The 21,905-nt window shown below is 37.0% G+C and overlaps 2 protein-coding genes across 4 annotated transcripts in view; one reads left to right on the top strand and one right to left on the bottom strand.

The window, feature by feature from the left end:
* The window catches only part of LOC144374077 (uncharacterized), a 71,690-nt gene extending 64,068 nt beyond the window's left edge, over positions 1–7,622 (bottom strand). For 2 of the 3 annotated variants that reach the window (XM_078037025.1, XM_078037024.1), the window contains exons 1-2: positions 7,418–7,622; positions 5,614–5,663 (exon numbers count right to left, since the gene is read on the bottom strand). In XM_078037025.1, coding sequence (XP_077893151.1) covers positions 5,614–5,663; positions 7,418–7,584 — 217 coding nt within the window. In that variant the 5' untranslated portion in view covers positions 7,585–7,622. The remainder of the gene's footprint in view (positions 1–5,613; positions 5,664–7,417) is intronic. The other variant, XM_078037023.1, reaches the window with a different exon arrangement.
* A 363-nt stretch (positions 7,623–7,985) lies between these two features.
* Positions 7,986–21,905, top strand: part of LOC144374067 (uncharacterized) — a 44,423-nt gene continuing 30,503 nt past the window's right edge. The window contains exons 1-4 of the mRNA XM_078037021.1: positions 7,986–7,989; positions 8,610–8,839; positions 9,259–9,837; positions 9,956–10,976. Of these exons, the coding sequence (XP_077893147.1) occupies positions 7,986–7,989; positions 8,610–8,839; positions 9,259–9,837; positions 9,956–10,976 (1,834 nt within the window). The remainder of the gene's footprint in view (positions 7,990–8,609; positions 8,840–9,258; positions 9,838–9,955; positions 10,977–21,905) is intronic.

Genomic DNA, 21,905 nt, shown 5'->3' with positions numbered 1-21,905 from the left:
ATGCCCAAACAGAATTCTTTTTTTTTAATTTAACTTTTAGTTGTAGTTGGACACATACCTTTATTTTAGTTATTTATTTTTATGTGGTGCTTAGGATTGAACGCAGGATTAGGATTGAACTATCTAAGCAAACATTGTATCACTGAGCCACAAGCCCAGCCCCTCCTAAATATAATTACTGTCTAAAGAAATATGGAAAGAAAAAAATCATCACTTTATATGCCTGTAGATATAATAGATCTACAAGTGGTTTTGTTATATCATATTTGTAGAAAAGAGGAGAATGAAAGATAAAGTTTTCCCATTCAGTTTTCTCAATCTGAATGCTCTTGTACTCTAAGCAAGACTTGTTGATTTTCCTCATAATTAAACATAATCTACCTTCTGTTACAGTAACACATTCAAGGAGAGAATAAGGTACCAATCATTTACTTGCAGAAAGAAAATTAACAATTTGCTTCATGTTGCTATGAAGTAACCATTTAGGTTTTTAAAAAGTACACAAGGTTTTCACCCACTTTCTCCTTACATTATCGTCACTGAACATAATAGACAGCTAATAAAAATGTGACCTTATATGAGGGAGATATTATTTTCAATCAATCACTCCTTTGGATAAATGTTTTGAGTCATTCAATGGTAACTGAGTCCTTCTGCTCCACTGGCATATATGGGAGACACAATTAGAATTACTTTAATTATCAACTACTTCCTATAAGCAAATAGAAATGATAGCTAAATAATCTTTAAGTAAATAATATTAAATATCACAATTATGAAAAAAGTAAAGAATATGAGTTATTTAAAATTTTTTTTTCGAATTCCAACTCACTGTTTTGCCTGGAATTACACTACATTATGTTGAAGTAATTGGTAAACTATACTATTATGAGTGTAAATTTTACAAATATTGAAATTACTGCATTCTGAATAAAATCACAAACTCTTAAAATGGGATATTTAAAGAGGGGAAAATAGTAACTAATACAACTATCTAAAAAAATTTATTATACTTTACTGGGCAGTCATAGTATTCTTATAAATATTTTTTAAAACTTTTTTTTGTAGTTGTAGATGGACAGAATGCATATATTTTATGTTTTTTTTTATATGGTGCTCAGGATCAAACCCAGAGCCTCACACATGTTAGGCAAGCATTCTGCCAGTAGCTTCAGCCCCAATCCCAAGGCATTCTTTTTAAGTATCATTAAGTTTACACGTATTTTTTTGGAAGGGATTGAGTATTTGTTCATCTATGATCAACACTTTTAGGCTAATTTTCTGTTTTAACTCAAGTTTTAAAAAAAACCTGCTTTTATTCACATTAAAAACAAACTGCTTGACATGTACTCAATAATTAGATGATGAATTAAGATGTAATTATTCCAATAAGTAGGATGTGGATGCACTGGAGCAAACACCAGCAAGAGTGAGGACATGCTGCTAAACTGTCTCACCTACTTTTATCATGCGATATCCACTTTAGGAATCCAATTTATGTGGTAAACAAAACTTTCAACAAATTCATTTCATCCTCACAACAATTATACAATGGGGAGATCAACTTAATCTTCATTTTACAACTTGGAAAACTGAAGAACAAAAATATCCCATAACTTATATAAAGTGGCATGCCAATAGTGGCACAGCATGGATCTGAACAGTCTTGCTTCAGTAGCAGGATTTTTCCAACCTCAATAGACACACAATTCAGTTAGCAATCTTATTAAATTCAGATTCGAACTCAGTACTTCTGGTTAGGGGAAAACAACATTCTGATTTTTAACATTCTGATTTTTAACAATCACACCTGTGATACAGATGTTGCTAGTCTGAAGATCACCCTTTAATTAGCAAAGTTCTAATCTACACTGGACAATAGAGATATGGCAACCATCAGAAACAAAGTTTATCCTCAGAAAATTATTCTTATGTGCAAATTGCCAACTTCTTATTTAGAACTTATGCTACTTCTTTTTCTTTCTTTTAAAAACAAAAGTTAAGGGCTGGGGATGTGGCTCAAGTGGTAGTGCGCTCGCCTGGCATGCGAGCGGCCTAGGTTCGATCCTCAGCACCACATACAAACAAAGGTGTTGTGTCCACCGATAACTAAAAAATAAATATTAAAAAATTCTCTCTCTCTTTCTCTCTCTCTCTCTCTCTTTAAAAAAAAGTGAAGTTAAAAAAATTTGCAAGTATTATAATATTTACAAGTATTATAGTAGCTAATTTCAGGTTTTGATAGTCAACATATGATTAATATAAACTTGAAACTGTAATATCTACCCCCCATAAGGCCTTCCCTTCATCAAAAAACGATTTACAATTACTCTTAAATATCTTCTTTAACATAGATTCAGTCCAAACCCATTAATATTTAGGAGTACATGTTTGTACCCTCTATACAGGAAAAGAAATTCAAGGTTAACTTAGAAATCCAGCACCTTTCCAAACTTTTGCTGTTTACACAAGTGCTGACTCTAAGTGAAAAAGGAAGCACATCTTTGATAAATAGAACATAAATGTCAACACATTACTAAACAACTCTCGTCCTTAACTTTCTGTAAAACAAAGGGATGTTCATAATAATTTCCCTTCATGCTCACTGGTGAATTGATTTTTATACCGTAATCTAAAATATAGAATGTAAAAAGTATAAAAGTAAACTAAAAAACATATATTATTTCCCTGTGTTTAAAATGCATTGGCCCACAGGCCTTCAATACTTAAAACCTAAAATACCATCAAATCATTAGAAATTAAATCTTTATCAACCTTTTTTACTAAAAGAAAAAGAAGTATTCCTATTGACATATAATCAAACACTTTTAAAGTCATGCATTTAATTTGACAATGATATCTTCCAAAGGCCGTCCTGGATGTGTATATTAGACCTAATTATGTAACTAAAGAATAACTTATTAATTAAAACAAAAGATGGGATTTAAGACAAATCTCCCTAGTACAAGTAATTCTAGTTTTCCTATATCTCATTCAACATTTTCCTGAATGTACCCAGATACACTTAACATTTCTTCCCTGAGGGATAATTAACTGCCACATACTTTGACAAGTTTACACACACACACACACACACACACACACACACACACCCCTTACCAAAAGCCATAATTAAATAATTGCACCTGGAAGTAGCAAGCATAAGGTTTCAAAGGTCTCATGAAATATTAACACACAAATTCTAAATATACTTATGATTGTGGAATCCCATTTTTAATTACAACATAAATTAACAAATCTAAATAATACAATTACCATAAAGCTAAAATTCTCATTTATGCAGCTATGAGTTAAAAGAAATATAATACCACAATCTATTGCATTTTCTGGCATGAAAGCAAAAACACAATACAAATGTAGGCTTTTCTATCAAAATTACAAGAACTAACCTTCTACCCAGAAAAATCCAAAGACACACAAAAGCATCTGCATTATTTTACATATGAGGTGTATGGAAAAAAGTCTCTCCCCAAAGTAGTAAGAAACAACTTCTAATTTCCTAAGAAACTTGTATTTTACATTTGTTTTTTTTTCCTGAATCACTTACACAGCCACAAAGAAACTCAGATATTAAAGAACTAGAGAAGTTAAAAGATGTCCTTTTCAATAGACAACAGTCACCAAAGACTGTGACAAAAGGAAATAGATATAAGTATTCCATGTTACTGTGCACAAGCAAGCCCAAAGTTTTACTGCTTCACTAGTTAAATCACTAATGTTAAGCATTATTTCATGAACCTAAATTAAATCTGGTATATAAAGAGAAAAAAAAATATGTGATAAGTGAAAGTTACTTTCTATTTCACAGAAATATTATTATTATTTTAGATTATTTTACTTCATCTAAAATAATCCTGTGACCTTGTGGAAACAGTCCTGGGTTAAACACTTAAAGTACATTCCTTTACCAAATGTACCAGTACATTACTGCTCTGAAAATATTCAATATATCTACTATGTTCTCTAGATGTAAATTCATACACTGGTTTAAGCCATTTGCAGAAAATCAACAGAAATTATGAGAATATATTATGAAAGTTAAGTGATTCTTCCACAGAGCAAATTTAACTTGACCTCCTAAATGGTACAGATTTGACACACCATTTAGAAGGCTAAAAGAAATACTGATTTACTTCTTCTCTAAAGCAATACTGTTCAACAAAATTATAATACAAGTTACACACGTAATTTTGGATTTTCTAATAACTATGCTAAAATGATAAAAATACAATTTTTAAAACACTAACCATGCCAAATATTATTTCAAGATGTAATAAATATCTTTAAAATATTTATTCTTTTACAAATATTTTAAAGATACTTATTACAAAATTAAGTTTTCAAAATCCAGTATGCATTTCACACTTACAGCATATCACATTTTCAACTAACCACAACAACCTGGTCCATAGTCAGAATGTGGCTAGTGGCTACACTATTGAGCAGTATACTTTTTAAGTAATATTTTGAGATCTGACATACCACTCTGTTTATAATTAGTTCACATTCCTGTCTCCTTTTTAAACTGAAATGACTGTGACTACAAATATAAGCAAAACTGTTAATTCACTGGATAAATCAGGATCAGATCCCCCTTATCTGGGAATCTGGTTAACACACATAATAAGTAGCAAATGGATTTTTCTTTATTATGTCTCAAGTAGACTTCAGAGATGGTGCTGATCAACATGAGCAAACACAATTTGTAGCAAAAACACAGGTTAAACACCAAAATATTTTATATCAAATCATAACACTGCCTTAATTCTAGCATCCCTTCCCGTCTCATTCTTGAGCACATACTTCTATGCAATTTATTTATAATATTGCTCTCTAAATTTGATAAATTTTGTCAACCATACAGTCATCATTCAAAAATAAACAGAACACTATATAAGACACAAATGAAAAAAAGTCAACCAGCTACTTTTAATACAATTTGTCAACCAATCTTAAATTCTGAGTTTCACTGAATTTGATTCTTCTCACAATTCCAATTAATTTACTGCTAAGAATTTTCCCAAGTCATTAGGATATTTGTTTAAAATGTAAATAATTCCAACAATGTGTTTTCTAGAAAATAACAACTACAACCATAGCTTAGCACATAAAATTTGTCCTTTAGGCAAGTTACTGAATAAATCAAACAAAAACAACTATACTCCTGTTTAATGCTTTTACATTTTGTAACACCATATTCAACAATTTATAAATTTGGAAAATCAGTTCAGATTGCACACAAGCACTAACTTTAAAACTTAAAATCTTACAGGTTTCTACAAAATACTTGTGAATAAATGTATTCCACAGAAAAACAACAGAAAAATCAACAGCAGTCAAACAATTCTCATCAAGAAGCACAAGATCAGTATATTCATAAGTACAGAATATATGATACATGCTAAAGAGTATTTTTCCCCTAATTTAATTTAATTCACCTAGGCAATTTTTGTTTAAAGCACTTGCAAAGCTTTAAGGAAGCAAACATAGCTAGCTAGCCTCTTCTGCTACAAATACATACAAGGATAATACATTCATCTCCTGATATCGTTCCACAATTTAGAAATCAAAATAACAAAATTTGTTTCTTACCTGCAGTTAGGAGAGGGTTAAGGGTTATTTCAGCTAGTTCCTTCTGAATTCTATTAGTGAAATGGGAGCAGACAAAAAGGATTTCAGACAGTCTACAGAATAACCAGAAAATCAGAATGCCCTCTACCATCATGCAGGTAACTGCAAGGCTGGTTTTGCCTTCAGTAATCCTAACATGGCTGCTTCCTCTTTGTTCTCAGAGGCATAACCCAAACTCCTTAACAGAAAATTGCAGCTTTTTTCTCACTTGCTACTGTAAATAGGTAAGTCATTTACACCTGATTTGAGAAAGTCCTCCACTACTACTCAACAAAAGGATATAAAATCTATTTTAAAACTCTTTTTACCAAAGAAATTCTCTTTTCAAGCTTATATGCAAATGAGACAAAACGGAAGGAGGAAAAGCACTAGAATATTTTTGACAATGACTTCAATCCACTTTTACTGTGGTAAAAATTAGAAAGCTATTGCAAGAGCACATTAATAGTTTTGTCAATATTTTATCTGTTTAAAAAAAGTTTAAAATTTACAAATACCTTTACCAATGAAAAACTTCCAAGGACTATTTTAGCAATCTTACTTAACCATTTATTTTCTCTGATCTTAAGTACAGCACGTAAATTTAAATTTCATACTCTTGGAGGAAAGAGGGCCTTAAGGTAAGGGGAAAGAGAGCATTTCTCTTATTTTCTTGAAATTTAAAATGTTTTGAAAAGTTGTTTAATGTTCTTTCCACAAGATTACAACACACTGAGAAGAATTTTCAATTATTTCAAAGACTGCTGCTATTCAATATAATATTCTCAAGTTCATTAGTGTTTGATTAATGGTGCAATGACTGTGAAAATGTATAGAAAAATAAGAACATGAATCACCATAAAATGCAATAATTGATCAGTTTTTATATTTCCTTTTTCTTTTAGTTGTTATCAATGAAAACCCACAAAACATCAACATTAGGTAATGCTATAGGTACACTTTATGTTTGATACAAAAGTTCTACTCAATACAACCACTATCACTGATGGAGTTCCATTGATGGATTTTTTTTTACCATCATAAAAAATAAAAGTCAGCAGTAAACAAATAATCTTTCACTTATAACCAACAAAATGTTTTTTTCCTGCTATTGATTTTCACTACTATGTCAAGAACATCCAGGAGTTTTAAAGATGTGCAAAGTTTTAACAGCAAAGTGACACTTGAGATTGTTAATGGCTACTTTTCCATTTTATTTGTTCTCACAAGAACAAAGAGGGATAACTATAACTACAAAAAAATTATACCTATTATGCAGGATTTAAAGACTTGTTTTGTAAAACTAAGCAAATTTAAAATCTGCTTTCAAAAAAAGCCAAGGCCTGACATTCAACATTTTTTTAGCAAATATAAACTTTTTTTATCATTTCCTTTCATGAAAAGTGACATATTTCCTTTTATGAAGTTGCCACCACAGATGCCTGGACTGACACCCACGTGGACACGAGCTAATTTCACTCAAGAGTATAACTCACAAAAGGAAACATCCCCAATGTACCATCTAACTCAGTTTCACAAACTTTCCTTGCCAACTCCTTAAACTCTCAGGATGAGAATTCAGTCTCTAGGACTCTTGCTGAAATTACAAAAGTACAGAATAAGTTTGCTTAGAAGCATAATTTTAGTGAGGACGTTTTCATGCTCCCTAAAGGATGACAATTCATTCAGGTACAAATAAAACTGTTCATGAAGTATTTCTGGAGTATTGTTCTTGATGTAAAAATAAAAGCATCCAATTGCTTGAAAGACAACCTGACAATGTTACCTTTTAGCACTAGTGGATAACTTAGCAGTGGTTTTGCTAGAGAGTTTGGCGCTCTTCTTCCACTGGGTGGCAGAAGGTTCTTTCTTCATGATCTTCAGGCTCTGGAGCAGCAGGGTCTTGCTGGTCGGAATCTGAACTGCCACTGCTGGTGCTGGGGCTGTCATCATCGGACATTTGCTTATCACTGGTCATTTGATGAATTATCACTTGGAAAACTTTTTTAAAGAGGAAAGAGAAGAGGGAAGAAATGTTAATCTTATCTTAATATCATTCTCAGATTGTATCTCTATAAAAAGGGCTTCAAAAGTGTTCACATTTATTGTATGAAAATGTTACTGGGGATAGGATGAATCTTACAATGCCAGCTCTCACGGATTGTCCGAAATCACCCACTCACATTTTTTTCCCATTCCTTGGATAATCTATGAATTGTCTACTTTCTCAGAAGGCATGAAAAAGATTTGCCGGGGAACTTAAGGCAAGGAGTATTAACAACATAACTGTAAAAAACAGACTGTTATGAAAAATGTTAAAAAGTCACTACACGTCTAAATATTCACAGACTGACATGGGTCAGAGCTACCAAATTCCCTTTCCCAGAGGAAAACATTCCCTGTTAACCACTCATATGCTTATTTAAGGTGAACATTCCTCTTCTATGCACGTAAAACCTTTAAACACAACACTGGGAAATTTAAAACTCAACTAACAATCTTCCCTAGCCTTTTCCACAGCCAGCAGTGAAGATTCATCCAGCTGCCACCATGGGAAAAGCAGAATCCAACTGCACTTTCTGCAAAGCTCCCCACGTCACCAAGGTTCCTTGCTCAATATTTACATCACGGGGAACATTTTATCCAAAATTAATGAAAAGAAGGGTAAAAGCCCAAGGAAAAACAACAAAGCCCCAAGAACTGCAACAAATGTCAGCGCCCTCCTAGGCGAGCTGCAGCTGCTGCTGCCAGTGTCCACGCAGCTCCGCGGCCCTTTGTGGGAAAGGCCGCCCACGGACAGCTCCCCGCCCCAGCCGCCAAGTAATAGGAGCAGCCAAAAGGCCCCGCAGCTCGGGGACACCGGCGTGGACGCCAGCCCCCCCCCCTACTTCCTGGCGGGAACGAAGCTGCTGCCACCGCCGCCCTAACTGCCCACGCCCAAGGACCCCAGCCTTGATGCCCTACCTTGCCGCCTGAAGGAAGCTGCCACCGCCCCTACTGCCCCCCACGTGGACCCCAGCCCCACCGCCTTACCTGCAGTGGGAATGAAGCTGCCTCTGCCACCGCCTCGGCTGAAGCCCACGCGGACACCATCCCTAATGCCCTACTTCCCGGCGGGAACGAAGCTGCCGCCGCCGCTACCACAACCCTAGCTGCCCCCAAAGCCGACCGAGGCGGCGGCGACAGGACCGAGAACGAGGCGGCGGCAGCAAGGCAAGGCCGCTGAAGTCGCCCCCCGCCCCCCTGGCTGCCACCCCCACGCTGACCCCCACGCTGACCCCCATGCCGACCACGACCCTCCCTCTTCCTTACCTCGCGGCAAGGAAGCAGCCGCCACAGCGAGGCGGCGGCAGGACCCAGAACGAGGCGGCGGCGGCAGGACCGAAGCAGTGGCGGCAGGAACGCGAGGACGCTGAAGTCGCCCCCCGCCCCCCTGGCTGCCAGCCCCACGCTGACCCCCACGCCGACCCCGACCCTCCCTCTTCCTTACCTCGCGGCAAGGAAGCAGCCGCCACAGCGAGGCGGCGGCAGGACCCAGAACGAGGCGGCGGCGGCAGGACCGAGGCAGCGGCGGCAGGAACGCGAGGCCACTGAAGTCGTCCCCCCCCCCGCCCCCCTGGCTGCCAGCCCCACGCTGACCCCGACCCTCCCTCTTCCTTACCTCGCGGCAAGGAAGCAGCTGCCACAGAGAGGCGGCGGCGGCAGGACCGAGGCAGCGGCGGCAGGAACTCGAGGCCACTGAAGTCGCCCCCCGCCCCCCCTGGCTGCCAGCCCCATGCTGACCCCCACGCTGACCCCGACCCTCCCTCTTCCTTACCTCGCGGCAAGGAAGCAGCTGCCACAGCGAGGCAGCGGCGGCAGGAACGCGAGGCCGCTGAAGTCGCCCCCCGCCCCCCTGGCTGCCACACCCACGCTGACCTCCACGCTGACCCCGACCCTCCCTCTTCCTTACCTCGCGGCAAGGAAGCGGCCGCCACAGCGAGGCGGCGGCAGGACCTAGGCAGCGGCGGCAGGAACGCGAGGCCGCTGAAGTCGCCCCCCGCCCCCCGCCCCCCTGGCTGCCAGCCCCACGCTGACCTCCACGCCGACCCCCACGCTGACCCCGACCCTCCCTCTTCCTTACCTCGTGGCAAGGAAGCAGCCGCCACAGCGAGGCGGCGGCAGGACCCAGAACGAGGCGGCGGCGGCAGGACCGAGGCAGTGGCGGCAGGAACGCGAGGCCGCTGAAGTCGCCCCCCGCCCCCCTGGCTGCCAGCCCCACGCTGACCCCCACGCCGACCCCCACGCCGACCCCGACCCTCCCTCTTCCTTACCTCACGGCAAGGAAGCAGCTGCCACAGCGAGGCGGCGGCAGGACCCAGAACGAGGCGGCGGTGGCAGGAACAATGCGGCGGCGGCGAGGCCGCTGAAGTCGCCCCCCGCCCCCCTGGCTGCCACACCCACGCTGACCCCCACGCCGACGCTGACCCCCCACGCCGACCTCACCCTCCCTCTTCCTTACCTCGCAGCAAGAAGGAAGCAGCCGCCACAGCGAGGCGGCGGCAAGACCCAGACCGAGGCGGCGGCGGCAGGACCGAGGCAGTGGTGGCAGGAACGCGAGGCAGCTGAAGTCGCCCCACGCCCCCCTGGCTGCCACCCCCACGCTGACCCCCACTCCGACCCCCACCCTCCCTCTTCCTTACCTCGCAGCAAGAAGGAAGCAGCCGCCACAGCGAGGCGGCGGCAAGACCGAGAACGAGGCGGCGGCGGCAGGACCGAGGCAGCGGCAGGACCGAGGCAGCGGAGGCAGGAACGCGAGGACGCTGAAGTCGCCCCCTGCCCCCCTGGCTGCCACCCCCACGCTGACCCCCACGCCCACGCTGACCCCCACGCCGACCCAACCCTCCCTTTTTCTTACCTCGTGGCAAGAAGGAAGCAGCCGCCACAGCGAGGCGGCGGCCAGACGGAGAACGAGGCGGCGGCGGCGGCGGCGGCGGCGGCGGCAGGACTGAGAACTTACCTCGCTGTGGGAAGGAAGATTCTTCTGCCGCAGTCCTGGCTGACCACCAAGCAGACTCCAGGCTCCTCCCCGCCCCTTACCTCAGGGCGGGAACGAACTGCCGCCGCCTGGCGCCGCGGGGGGCCCCCCTGCCTCTGGCTGCCCTCCACGCGGACACCAGCCTTGCTACCTTACCATTCCGCTTCAAGCAGGCTGCCTCCGCTGCCCAGGCTGCCCCTCACGCGGACCTCAGCCTTCCTCCTTACCTTGCCACATGAACTATGCTGCCGCTGCCACAGTCGCCTTCGCCGTCGCTGCTCCAGCTGCCCTCTACACGTACCCCAGCCCTGCTTCCTTACCTCACCGGGTGAGTAGTTTTGCTTGTTTGTGTATGAGTACCCCACAATAGACTTTTGTTATTTAAGAGGGCTACGGGAAATCTTTGCCTGTTCTTATATTTAGGAATACAGTGACAAGGAAAGTGTGAGTTTCTGCATGGGTGCACTCATAGCTATGTGAATTGAGTGCTTAACCCACCACATTCATTCACTGACTGCAGAACCATGTCCTGTGCACATGACAGAAAGTATGTGCAATATGTATGTCAGCAAAGCTAAAACCATCACCCATCACAGACTACCCCAACTTCTGAGAAAGTGTGGGAATCAGTGATCTTTATATCATAAATCTCCCTATCATATGTAACATAGAAATATATATGTGATATAATTAATTCTAACATATGCCTTTTATCATCTCTAAAATAAAAATGTACCATCCAATAAATGATGTTTTCAATCGCTCTTAGACAGGCAGCAATTGTGATGCAATTACATTGCTTGGGACTGCATGCACTTGTCCATTGCTCTTTATATTGTGATGTACAATAAAAATCCAAGAACAAATAAGTTTAAGAAAATTATTTCAATAAACATAAAATAAAAATTCTAAGTAACAAAAAATATTACTACATTTTAATTGGTAATGATTTTTCATTTATAATGGCAAATAAAATGTTGCATCTTTGAATTAACTCTTTAACTTGATATTATAATTTATGCCATTGTTTAGCTGACAACAATTTTTCTTTGAGGCAAAATAATTATTATATTATAATCAAACTTTCAAATTCATGTCATGGCAAAAGCACATATTAATTTTTAAGACTAGTCATTTATCAATTTGTTGACTATGTTAAAGAACTCAGAATTATTGATATAGTTAAATGCATTTATCTATTAACTAGGCAGTAGACATTACAAAATGTTTATACTAGATCTGGAAAGATGATTATAGCTAATAGTTCTTAAGCACTTACCATATGTCAAGCACTATTCTCAGTTCTGTACATGTCCTAGGACTTAATCCTTTTGCAGCACTATAGGGTAAATATTATAACTAACCCCATTCATTTTATATATTAAGAAACTGAGGCATGAGAGGCCAAAAAATTGTCCAAAAGATACATAATAAGTGTGGAGACAGGATGTACGTTAAGATTGTCTGACTGCAGAAACTCTGATCCACTTAGACACTATAGTCACGAATGTTTGTCCTTGCCCTTTAGCAACTAAGTCTAACAGAAGAAAAAATATACCAATTAAGTTTAAGGGTAATGTCATAATGGAGTTAGATATAAAGATCAAGAGATGTGCAGGAGAAGGATCATGTAAGTTCGTTTGTCATGACATATTTTTGTATCGTTATCTAATAAATGTCTGATTACTTTAACTTAAAAGTCCAAACTATCAGCAATTTACATTTTGTAAAAAGAACAACACTGTCCTTGTAACTATTCCTGCTGATCCTGCAAGATCAAGTACCAGAGAGGCCTCCCAGGCATTTGTCAGTGGTTGCTTAGTTGAGCCAAATTGAGAGCTCTGCTCCATTAGTGAAGCAGCAGCTTTGTAATTTTCTAAATCATTAATGAAAACACTAACTAACAGTTCTCCTAGCTAAAATTTTTGTTGGAATTGATTTTATTAGCATACACTTGTTTAAAACTTTATCTAAAAATATTAGATTCAATTGCCAAAACTCTAAATTTCATTCAAGGAACTACATTCATTACGTTTAAGTAAACATAAATTCATGCCAGGACATCATAGAAAGAAGATAACACATACAAAAAACACCTGGTATAGTTTTTTTTTTTTTTTTTTTTGCGTGGGGGGGTATAGTTTGACTTTTTAAAAAATGTTGGATTTTTTTTCTGATATATAAGTAAATAAAACGATGAATTACCTTAGAACTTGATAACTCTTTTCCAGGGAAATATGAGTTTTCTAAGATTCATTTTATGATCTGTATATGAATATTTTGAACATCCTTCTGAGATTATTTAGTTGTAAGATTTAAGAAAATTTAGCTTTTTAACCCAGGTTATCCCAGATGATAGCCAGTGTAAGATTTAATTTAGATATTTTATTTTCAGAATGTGTTACAGCAAGAAATAATAGCAACAAAAAAAAACCCTCAAAATTATATGGTAATTTGCTAATTTATTTTTATTACAAATAAATTGCAAATAAAACTGTATAATTTCTCAAAAATTATTTTTGAACAATGCATTTATTTATTTTTCCAACAAGTCAAGTAAAATATATGCCAAATATACATACACACACATATATATACAGATATACACACACACATATATATATACAAATATATATATATATATATACACATCTAAGTCTTTTCCTTGAATATATGTATATATTTGGAAAGTAAAGCATATTTTTGTTTAAACATAAAGCATGTCGCAATTCCAGATTTTTCTTTCATTAGTATGTGGTTCTTAAGATATTGATGTTGCCATTAAAACATTATAACATTTCTATGACCTAATTTGTATGCCTTCTATTAATATTTTATTGTCACATCTAAGTAGAATTATTTTGCTTTTGTTTACCTTTGCATTAGCATATAGTACTCATTTGCTTAATCTTTAAAACCATTAAACATTTACCTTTAATTAATGTTTTAAGCTTATTTAATTTAGTTCATTAATCAGTAGTCACTTAACTTTTAGCCAAATGACTTTTCCATAATTATGGCACTTTTTCTCAATGTACTATACCCACAAGCCGTTCATCTCAAAATGTGGATATTTATTAAATAATAAAAGCACCTCTTCTATGATGATGTTAGTTTGAACATTGCTACTCAGGCTCCCTTTGTACTGTTTTTGGAGCAAAGTGTTCCATCATATCCCATTGATTAAAATAGCATTTTCTTTTCCTCACCATTAACAAATGTTCATCCTTTCCCAACCTCTTTCTTGTGCATTTGGAAGATTTATTAGCTGGAGACAGGAAAAGCCCTTGTAGCAGTATACCCAGGAAATTATTGTTGTTATTATCATTCAGTTATTGTGATCTTCTTTGAGAATGTCACTGGCCAAAGTAATTTGAATAGAAGGGTAGACTATGTTATTTCACTCTAGATTCTGCAAACTGCACATTAAATAATAGGTACAATAAGTTTCTCCTTTAACAGGGGCTCCTAATTTGTGTGAAGTTCATAGAGATTGAGGGTCTACTTGTTCACTTTTCTATTGTCATGGTTCAATTTAGTTAGAACAGCAATGTTCATTGGTATATTTATTCTGAAGCTAAATTTTATGTTATAATTATATGTTTTTAATATAAAATCACATGTTCAATTGTATTTTTCTTGAGATATTATCAATCCAGAAATAATATAGACATGTAATATGTATATTCTGATCTAATGATGCATTAATGAATATTAAGAGCATTTTCCATAAAGAAACACATTTATATCAGAGAGCGATTAGTTTCTTTCTGTTTTTATATCATGCTTTTTAAAAGTATATTCTTCTGAAATTTCTCAATTTTCACAAAACTGTCAACTGTACTTCTAGTTTGGCCATAAATCAGTACTAACTTACATTTTGCAGGGATTACTGGGGATTGAACTCGGGGACACTCAACTACTGAGCCACATCCCAGCCCTATTTTGTATTTTTATTTAGAGACAGGGTCTCACTGAGTTGCTAAGTGCCTTGCTTTTGCAGAGGCTGGCTTTGAATTTGCAATCCTCTTTCCTCAGCCTCCAGAGCCTCTGGATTATAGGTGTGGACCACCATGCTGGGTTACCATCTTCCATCTTGATAGGGGACATGTAATACTTGTTTTGCCAGAATATTGGCAAAGGAAGATAACAACTAAACTAACACAAAGAATGACTGAAAAACAAATGATTATGTTAATAGTAATAATACTAATGTCCAAAGTAATGATAATAATAATGATGATGATTGAGAAATACATTATTTTTATGCTATTTAATTGGATTGCTATAAATATTTTTCCTGGATCCTGGTAGAAAAAGTGAACATGTATCTTATGCTATTTAATTGGATTGCTATAAATATTTTTCCTGGATCCTGGTAGAAAAAGTGAACATGTATCTTTTTTTTCATGCTGCATTTACAGAATTGTTTTTGATATGTTATCCTGGCTCCTGTTGTTAGGAAGAGAACTTAGTTTATTTCAATTCACAGACAACTTCAATTGTTTTATATGGTTAATCTTTTTAAGTATTCTTGCATTTGTGAAAATTCTAATTTTGTTTAAGTAAATATAAATTTAAGTTAATAAGGAAGAATTATTAGACAGTTTAATATTTGAAAGAATATATGTGTTTAGAGTGATTTAGAGATACAATTTTACTATTTTTATAATTTATACTTGTATAATCTTAAATATCTGGAGATAAAAAATAATGACACTTTATAAAAATTGAAACAAAATTTCAAATGCCTGATATAAATTGACTAATTAATGCTACCTAACTAGTCATAAAAAATATTAAGCTGTATGTGGAATATGAAGACCTAGAAATATGTCAAAAACAATAGCTATAATTGTGTAATATTAGAGTATTTGTGAGCACAAATTATAAAGTATGATGTAAATAAAATCACTGGATAAACATAAAAAGTTTTGTGGTAGGTTGCATATGGCCACTGAAAGCAACTGAAAAAAAAGTAAAGGCAAAGATCTAGTTAGGTGCTTATTTTCAATTGTCCTAACTGCTAAAAAGGAAGAAATCGACACCATCAAATTCCCAAAATAATTTAGTTAATAAGCATTTTAAGGCTCCATATACTCAAGAAGGTTAAGTGATTGACTTTCATTGTTATGATTTTAACAACCACAACAAATAATAATTACCAAAGAGAATTTGCTAAATATTTTAAAGTTGAAGCTATTTTGTACTGTAAGATAAAGCTAAGACCAGTACTAAAATAATCAAATTGACTATATTCTGTTTATTTTCAGAATATTATGTTGCTTATTATGAGAGCCTTAACAAATGTATTCTCTCTCTTTTTTTCATTTAATTTGCTATATCCATCTTTTTATAGATTTATTGTCTTCCAATTTCTAATAGTTTTTTGTTGTTGTTGTTAGATTCCTAAGTTAGTTGCCTTCAGATATCCCAAGACACAAAAGACATATCAAGTAGGAAACCTACTTCCCACCTGCTTTTTCATTTAACCTCATTAAAAAAAATCCCTCACTGGAGATCAGATTAAACAAAATAAGCCAAACTCAAAAAGATAAGAATCATATGTTTTTCCTTATATGTGGAATCTAGGAAAGAAAAAGAAAAAAAGATGTAACAGGTACACTATTGAGGAAAAAGAAGGAGATCAGGGAGAGGGGAGGAAAGGGTGAGGGAAGGTAACTGTAATGAGATTACCTGGTGATTCGAGTGCAAATTGAAGTTGAACAAGCACTCTCCAAATCCCAGTTGGGTCAGGCAAGAAGCAAATGGTCCCAGAATATTTCTACTCATTAAACGTAATAACCCCATTACTGAGTATTCAGTGTGAACAAGCATTTCATGTTAATTGTGTCTTCTTATTGCTAGAGTTGGTCAGGATAACTATCTTTAATCCTCTTTTTCAGTTGAGAGGACTGAGCCTCAGAGAGATTAAGTAGTGTTGTAATGACAAAGCCAATAAATGGAGGTTCCTGAATTTGGACCCAGGTCCATCTTCTGATGAAGCTGTATAATTTCCCAATGTTCTTACTGATTTTTGAAGTATTGTTTTTGACAAAGTGTGTGTTATGGTTTAGATATGAGGTGTCCCCCAAAACTCGGGCATGAGACAATATAAGAAGGTTTAGAGGTGAAATTATTGGGTTATGAGAGATTTAACCTAATCAGTGCATTAATCCTCTGGTACGGATTAATTGGGGGGTAACTAGGGCATGTAGGGTATGACTGAAGTAGGTGGGTTATTTGGGATGTGCCTGTCGAGTACATATTTGTCCTTGGTGAAAGAAGTCTCTCTCTGCTTCCTGGTGCCATGTTGTCAGCTGCTTTCTTCTGCCACACCTTCCAACCATGATGTCTTGCCTCACCTTGGATTCAGAGCAATGGAGTTGGCCACCTGTGGCCTGAGACCTCTAAAACCGTGGGCCCCAAGTAAACTTACCCTCCTCTAAAATTATTCTTTTCAGGTCTTTTGGTCACAGTGGCAAAAATCTGACTAAGCCAGTGTGTTCAGAGGTCATAAAAAGAACAGAATTTTGCTCATTTCACTCTTTCCTGGACTGAACTTCTCTGACTATACATTTCAGGTACAGGATTTAATCAAAAATCTTCCATCTACCTAGTGAATTAAAGGACTGTAATAAATAATGCAGAAGTCAGTAGATAGTCTTAAAGGTTATATAAATAATTATAATTGTGGTTATTATTAATAATATATAATCATTAATAGTATAATATTAACTTATTTTATCAATCATATTATATTAATATAATAAAGTACATTAATAATATTATGATTATTAATAATAATATTATTGTGTACTAATCACAATTATTATTATTACTTTACTTAGATTAGGTTTTTAGGAACACTGATGAATATCCATTGGGTTTTAATCCTTCCAATTCCCTGAAGCTAAATATGGCCTTTGGAAAAGCCCTGTGACTTCTGGACCCACCAGTAGATGGCGGTGTTTCTTTGGACACCACAGCAGTTGCAGTTTTTTTCCTACCCATCTTCATCACAAGAGCTCTTGGGTCTGAAGAGGAAGTGGCCTGGGCTTTCTTCTACATTCTCTCTTAGTTGAAACAATCTTCCCAGGTGAAAAGCTTCAAAGGTGTTAGTGACCTCCCAAAGCAATTTTTTTTTGGAGGTGGGATGGAGATAGAACCCAAACCTGTGTATGGTAAAGCATGTGCTCTATCACTGAGTTATATCCCCAGCCCCCAAAGCTGTTTTTTTCTCTTCTTTTTTTTCCTCTCCCTCCTCTTTCCCCCCACCCCCACACTCACTTTTTTTATTAATGCATATTCATTACACAGAATAATGGATTTCACCGTGGCATACTCATTCATTCGCATAACATGCTTTGATCGTATCCACCCTCCCTCATTCTTCTTCTTCCACCCACTTTTTCTTCTCTAATAGTCTCCCTTCTACTTTCATGTTGTCATGTTGTTTCCCCCCCATATTCTACGTATGAAAGAAAATACAATATATGTCTTTCTGAGGAACTCTTTACACTGTTGGTTGGAAGGTACATTAGTATAGCTGCTATGGAAATTAGTGTGGAATGTCCTCAGGAACTACTATGTGATTCAGCTGTACTGCTCCTCAGTACATGAATTAAAATCAGCACACTAGAGCAATAAATGTTTACCCATGTTTATTGAGACACAATTAACATTGGTTAAATTATGGAATCAGCCTCAGTGTCTGTCAATGGAGGAATGGATAAAGCAAGTGTGGTATACATACACAATGGAGTATTATTCAGTCATAAAGAAGAACAAAATCATGTCATTTGCAGGAAGATGGATGGAACTAGAGATTATCACATTTTCTTTATTGAAAAGATGATTTTCTCTTATGAATATATTTCTGTGCAGATGTTGAAAAAAAGATATGTGAGAACAATAAAGCCAGCTTTTGTCAGGACTCCTGGCTGATAAATCAGATAGACCCCACCTTACAGTGATTTAACAATCCTACCATGCTAAATGCCAAGCCACAGGAATTATCCTTTGAAAAGAGAAGGTCAGCAATCAGCAGGACAAACAACATGCTTTGAGGAACATCAGAGGTAGCTAAATATGATTGTAACTTTCTACCAAGGCTTTATTTATTTTTCAAATAATATTTTGTATGCAAATATTTTCTGGGCCCTGTTTCAGAGCTTCATTAAATAAATAAGAAAATTGAATAAGCAATCAGGTTAACTGAAGACTAGAATTTAAGTTGGAATGCATTTGATTTTAGATGCTGGTGTTTGATTTGTGGCTTTGACACACTCCTGCTAGCACTGGATGTGCTAATAATAATTAACCTCTTCCCAGCTGAGTGCCTTCTTGTATTCTTTCCAGAATGATTCTGCTCCTTGAAAACAAAAGAAACTTTGCTTTAGATTAATCACATGAAATATTTGACAGGTATTTTAAGAGACTTACTTACAGGTATCTGAAGAAACTTGCTTTCCTGACAAGGGAGGTTATTAGTAGCTTCTAGTGAGGGAAAAAAAATCCTGAGAGGGATTAAATAAAAGTAACACTTTCTGAATCATTAGATGCTAGACAGGTTAAAATACCAGAAAAATACACTGTAGCACTCAATTTGGCACTAGGTAATGACTTAATGGTTCTCTCGATTTCTAATATTCTATGTGGAACATTTAAACCCTGTGGAGGCTTGATTAGCAAACAGTTTTACTTCACTTTGCAAAAAGAGGATGCAATCGGTTTTGGGTTGGAAAATTCAGAAGTGCTTTAGGATTATTCACAATGCCTGTTTCATAATTTGGTAATTTTGTAGATTGATGCTAAGAGTCATTATGTTCAAGAAGTTTGAAAATTTAGTAGTTTTAGTGTTTCTGAGAACCTAAAGTATTTATAAGCTAGATTTTTTTTTTAGTTTAGTTTAGTATTTTATATTGGTTGAGAACACATATTTTTGAACTGGATTTACAGCTTTACAATTTGCTAGCTGGGCCACCTTTTCAATATTCCTTAACTTCTATCAACCTCAGCTTTCTCAGTTGTAAAATAGGGTTTTGGTTTTTTTGTTTTGTTTTGTTTTGTTTTGGTGGTAGTGGTGATAAAATGGGGATTTTAATGCTTGGTTTATAGGATGACTGTGAGGTATCCATCGTATAACTGGGAAAACATCTTTTCTCTCTCTCCACATTTCCCACCCCAAGGGCTGGTTTTAGACATGTAGAGAGAAGTTGGCCTTCCTAGATTTGATTTATTTATTCAGCCGTCATCTATAATGTACATACTGTATACCAGGCAGTATTTGATGAATGTGAAGATACATCAGTGAACAGACAAAGAAGGCTCCTGAGCTCATGTGACTTCCATTCTAAAAGGGGTCCCAGAAAGTCATCAATTAAGCAAACAAGTAAGTATATAATGATGGAGAGTAATGCCATGTGTTGGAGGGAAAAAAGTGTTTAGGAGAAAAATAAGGTAGATGAACGGGGCAAAAATGAAAAAGATCAAGGGAGGTTACTTTGAGGAAGTGACATTAAAAGAAAATGATAATTTCAGAGCTTTAGCGAGGAGGCCTTTGATAATTAGAGAAGGCCGTGAGAAGATGAATGGATACACAGAATTTCTGTTCTCAAATGCAGACAGAAGCTAGAGAGAGGTAAAAAGGAATTCAAAAAGAAAAATAGAAGGGAAACCAATAGATGAAGTTGCTTGAGAGGGAGGGAGAAGGAAAACATATGGGGACATACTAGTGAACAAATCTAAAAAATTATGCTTGATTTGTGTAAATGTACCAAAGTGAATCCTGCATGTATACACACACACACACACACACACACGTGTGTGTATATGTATATATAATATATATATATATAGATAGATAGATAGATAGATAGATAGATAGATTGCATTAATTTAAATAATAATGATAGAAGTGATATCAGTAGGGGAGAGCAAGAAAATCAGGTGTACTCTGGAATGAGATTGATAAAATTATGAATGTATGAGTGCGGCAGAATGAATTGCACCAATAAATAATTTAAAAGAAACAAAGGCCACAATAAAATAATAGTTTACCACTGGAATGTCCTCACATGTCTCTGGAAATGGCACACATTGTTGTGAACACCTTGAAAATCTTCATATGTGTCAGCTTAAAAATAAATTTATTTTAATGTGAAAATGAAAGAAATTCAATAATCTTAAAAACATTATAGAACTAGGTAACAGTGGTAAACAATTATGTGGTTGTTGGCCTTGATAATGCCCTTCAATACTTTGTCTTTGGCAGATGAATGGGCAGAATATTAAAATTTGGGTTGTTACTCAGTTATTGTTGAATGAAATACAAGCTGTATAATAACAATTGATGAGCAAGTATGCTACTGTTTCTGAGCTTTTAAACCTGATTCACCAGGAAGTGACTCTAGCCTGAAAAGTGGCATTTCTCTGAATGTAGGAAATTTCTTAACTCAGATCGAGTTGCCTACCTCTCTAGACACTGTTTCTTATCATGGGAAGTCCAAGGGCTTGATTATGACTACAAAAAGTTCAAATACTGTATTATTATACCAAAAGTTTAAGAACCAAATGTGAGGAGAATGATGGATGAAGTGGCAAGCTGAGTCTAGGGTATGTAGACAGTTGTGCTGAACTAATGCTTATGCTCTCCCTCTGTCTCTCCCCTCTCTTCTTCCTTCCCACATTTAAATCTCTCACTGAAGGTGTTTCAAAAATCTTAAATGATTCTTAATCATGATTTCCAAGGTTCCTTGTATAATTTTCTATTTTCATTTTTCTGGTTTCAAAAATATAGAGTGTTTCACCAATCAATGAGATAAGACCTAGAAATCTTAAAAAGAGCATAATTATCTTGTTAAGAGCTCTTTGAATCCAAGAGCTCAAAGGCACCTTAGAAATCACTCTTTTGGGTGTATCATGTACTTTGAAATGCCTAATCAGTTTTCCTCCACTTAGGTATATTTTTATTTGATGATTCAACGCAATCTTAATTTATATTTCATTTTAAATAATACCATTTCATCAAATGGCCGCCGGCCAGATATGAAGTTTATTTTTTGAATAGTGGATATTATTGATTATTGATGCAGACTTACAGATAGCCTGATCCAGAAGAAAATAATCCTTTAATATTATAGTAAGAAAAATATGTGACTTTTTAAAAACTTTGGTGTTTATATGCTAAATATGAACTTATACCCTTATGGACTCTGAATAAAGTTTGCAATTAATCATTATTATTGTTTATATG

This window comes from Ictidomys tridecemlineatus, unplaced genomic scaffold (assembly GCF_052094955.1).
Source record: "Ictidomys tridecemlineatus isolate mIctTri1 unplaced genomic scaffold, mIctTri1.hap1 Scaffold_57, whole genome shotgun sequence".
NCBI lineage: Eukaryota > Metazoa > Chordata > Mammalia > Rodentia > Sciuridae > Ictidomys > Ictidomys tridecemlineatus.
Note: the sequence above shows the minus strand (reverse complement) of the source record. Positions and strands in the feature narration are given on the sequence as shown.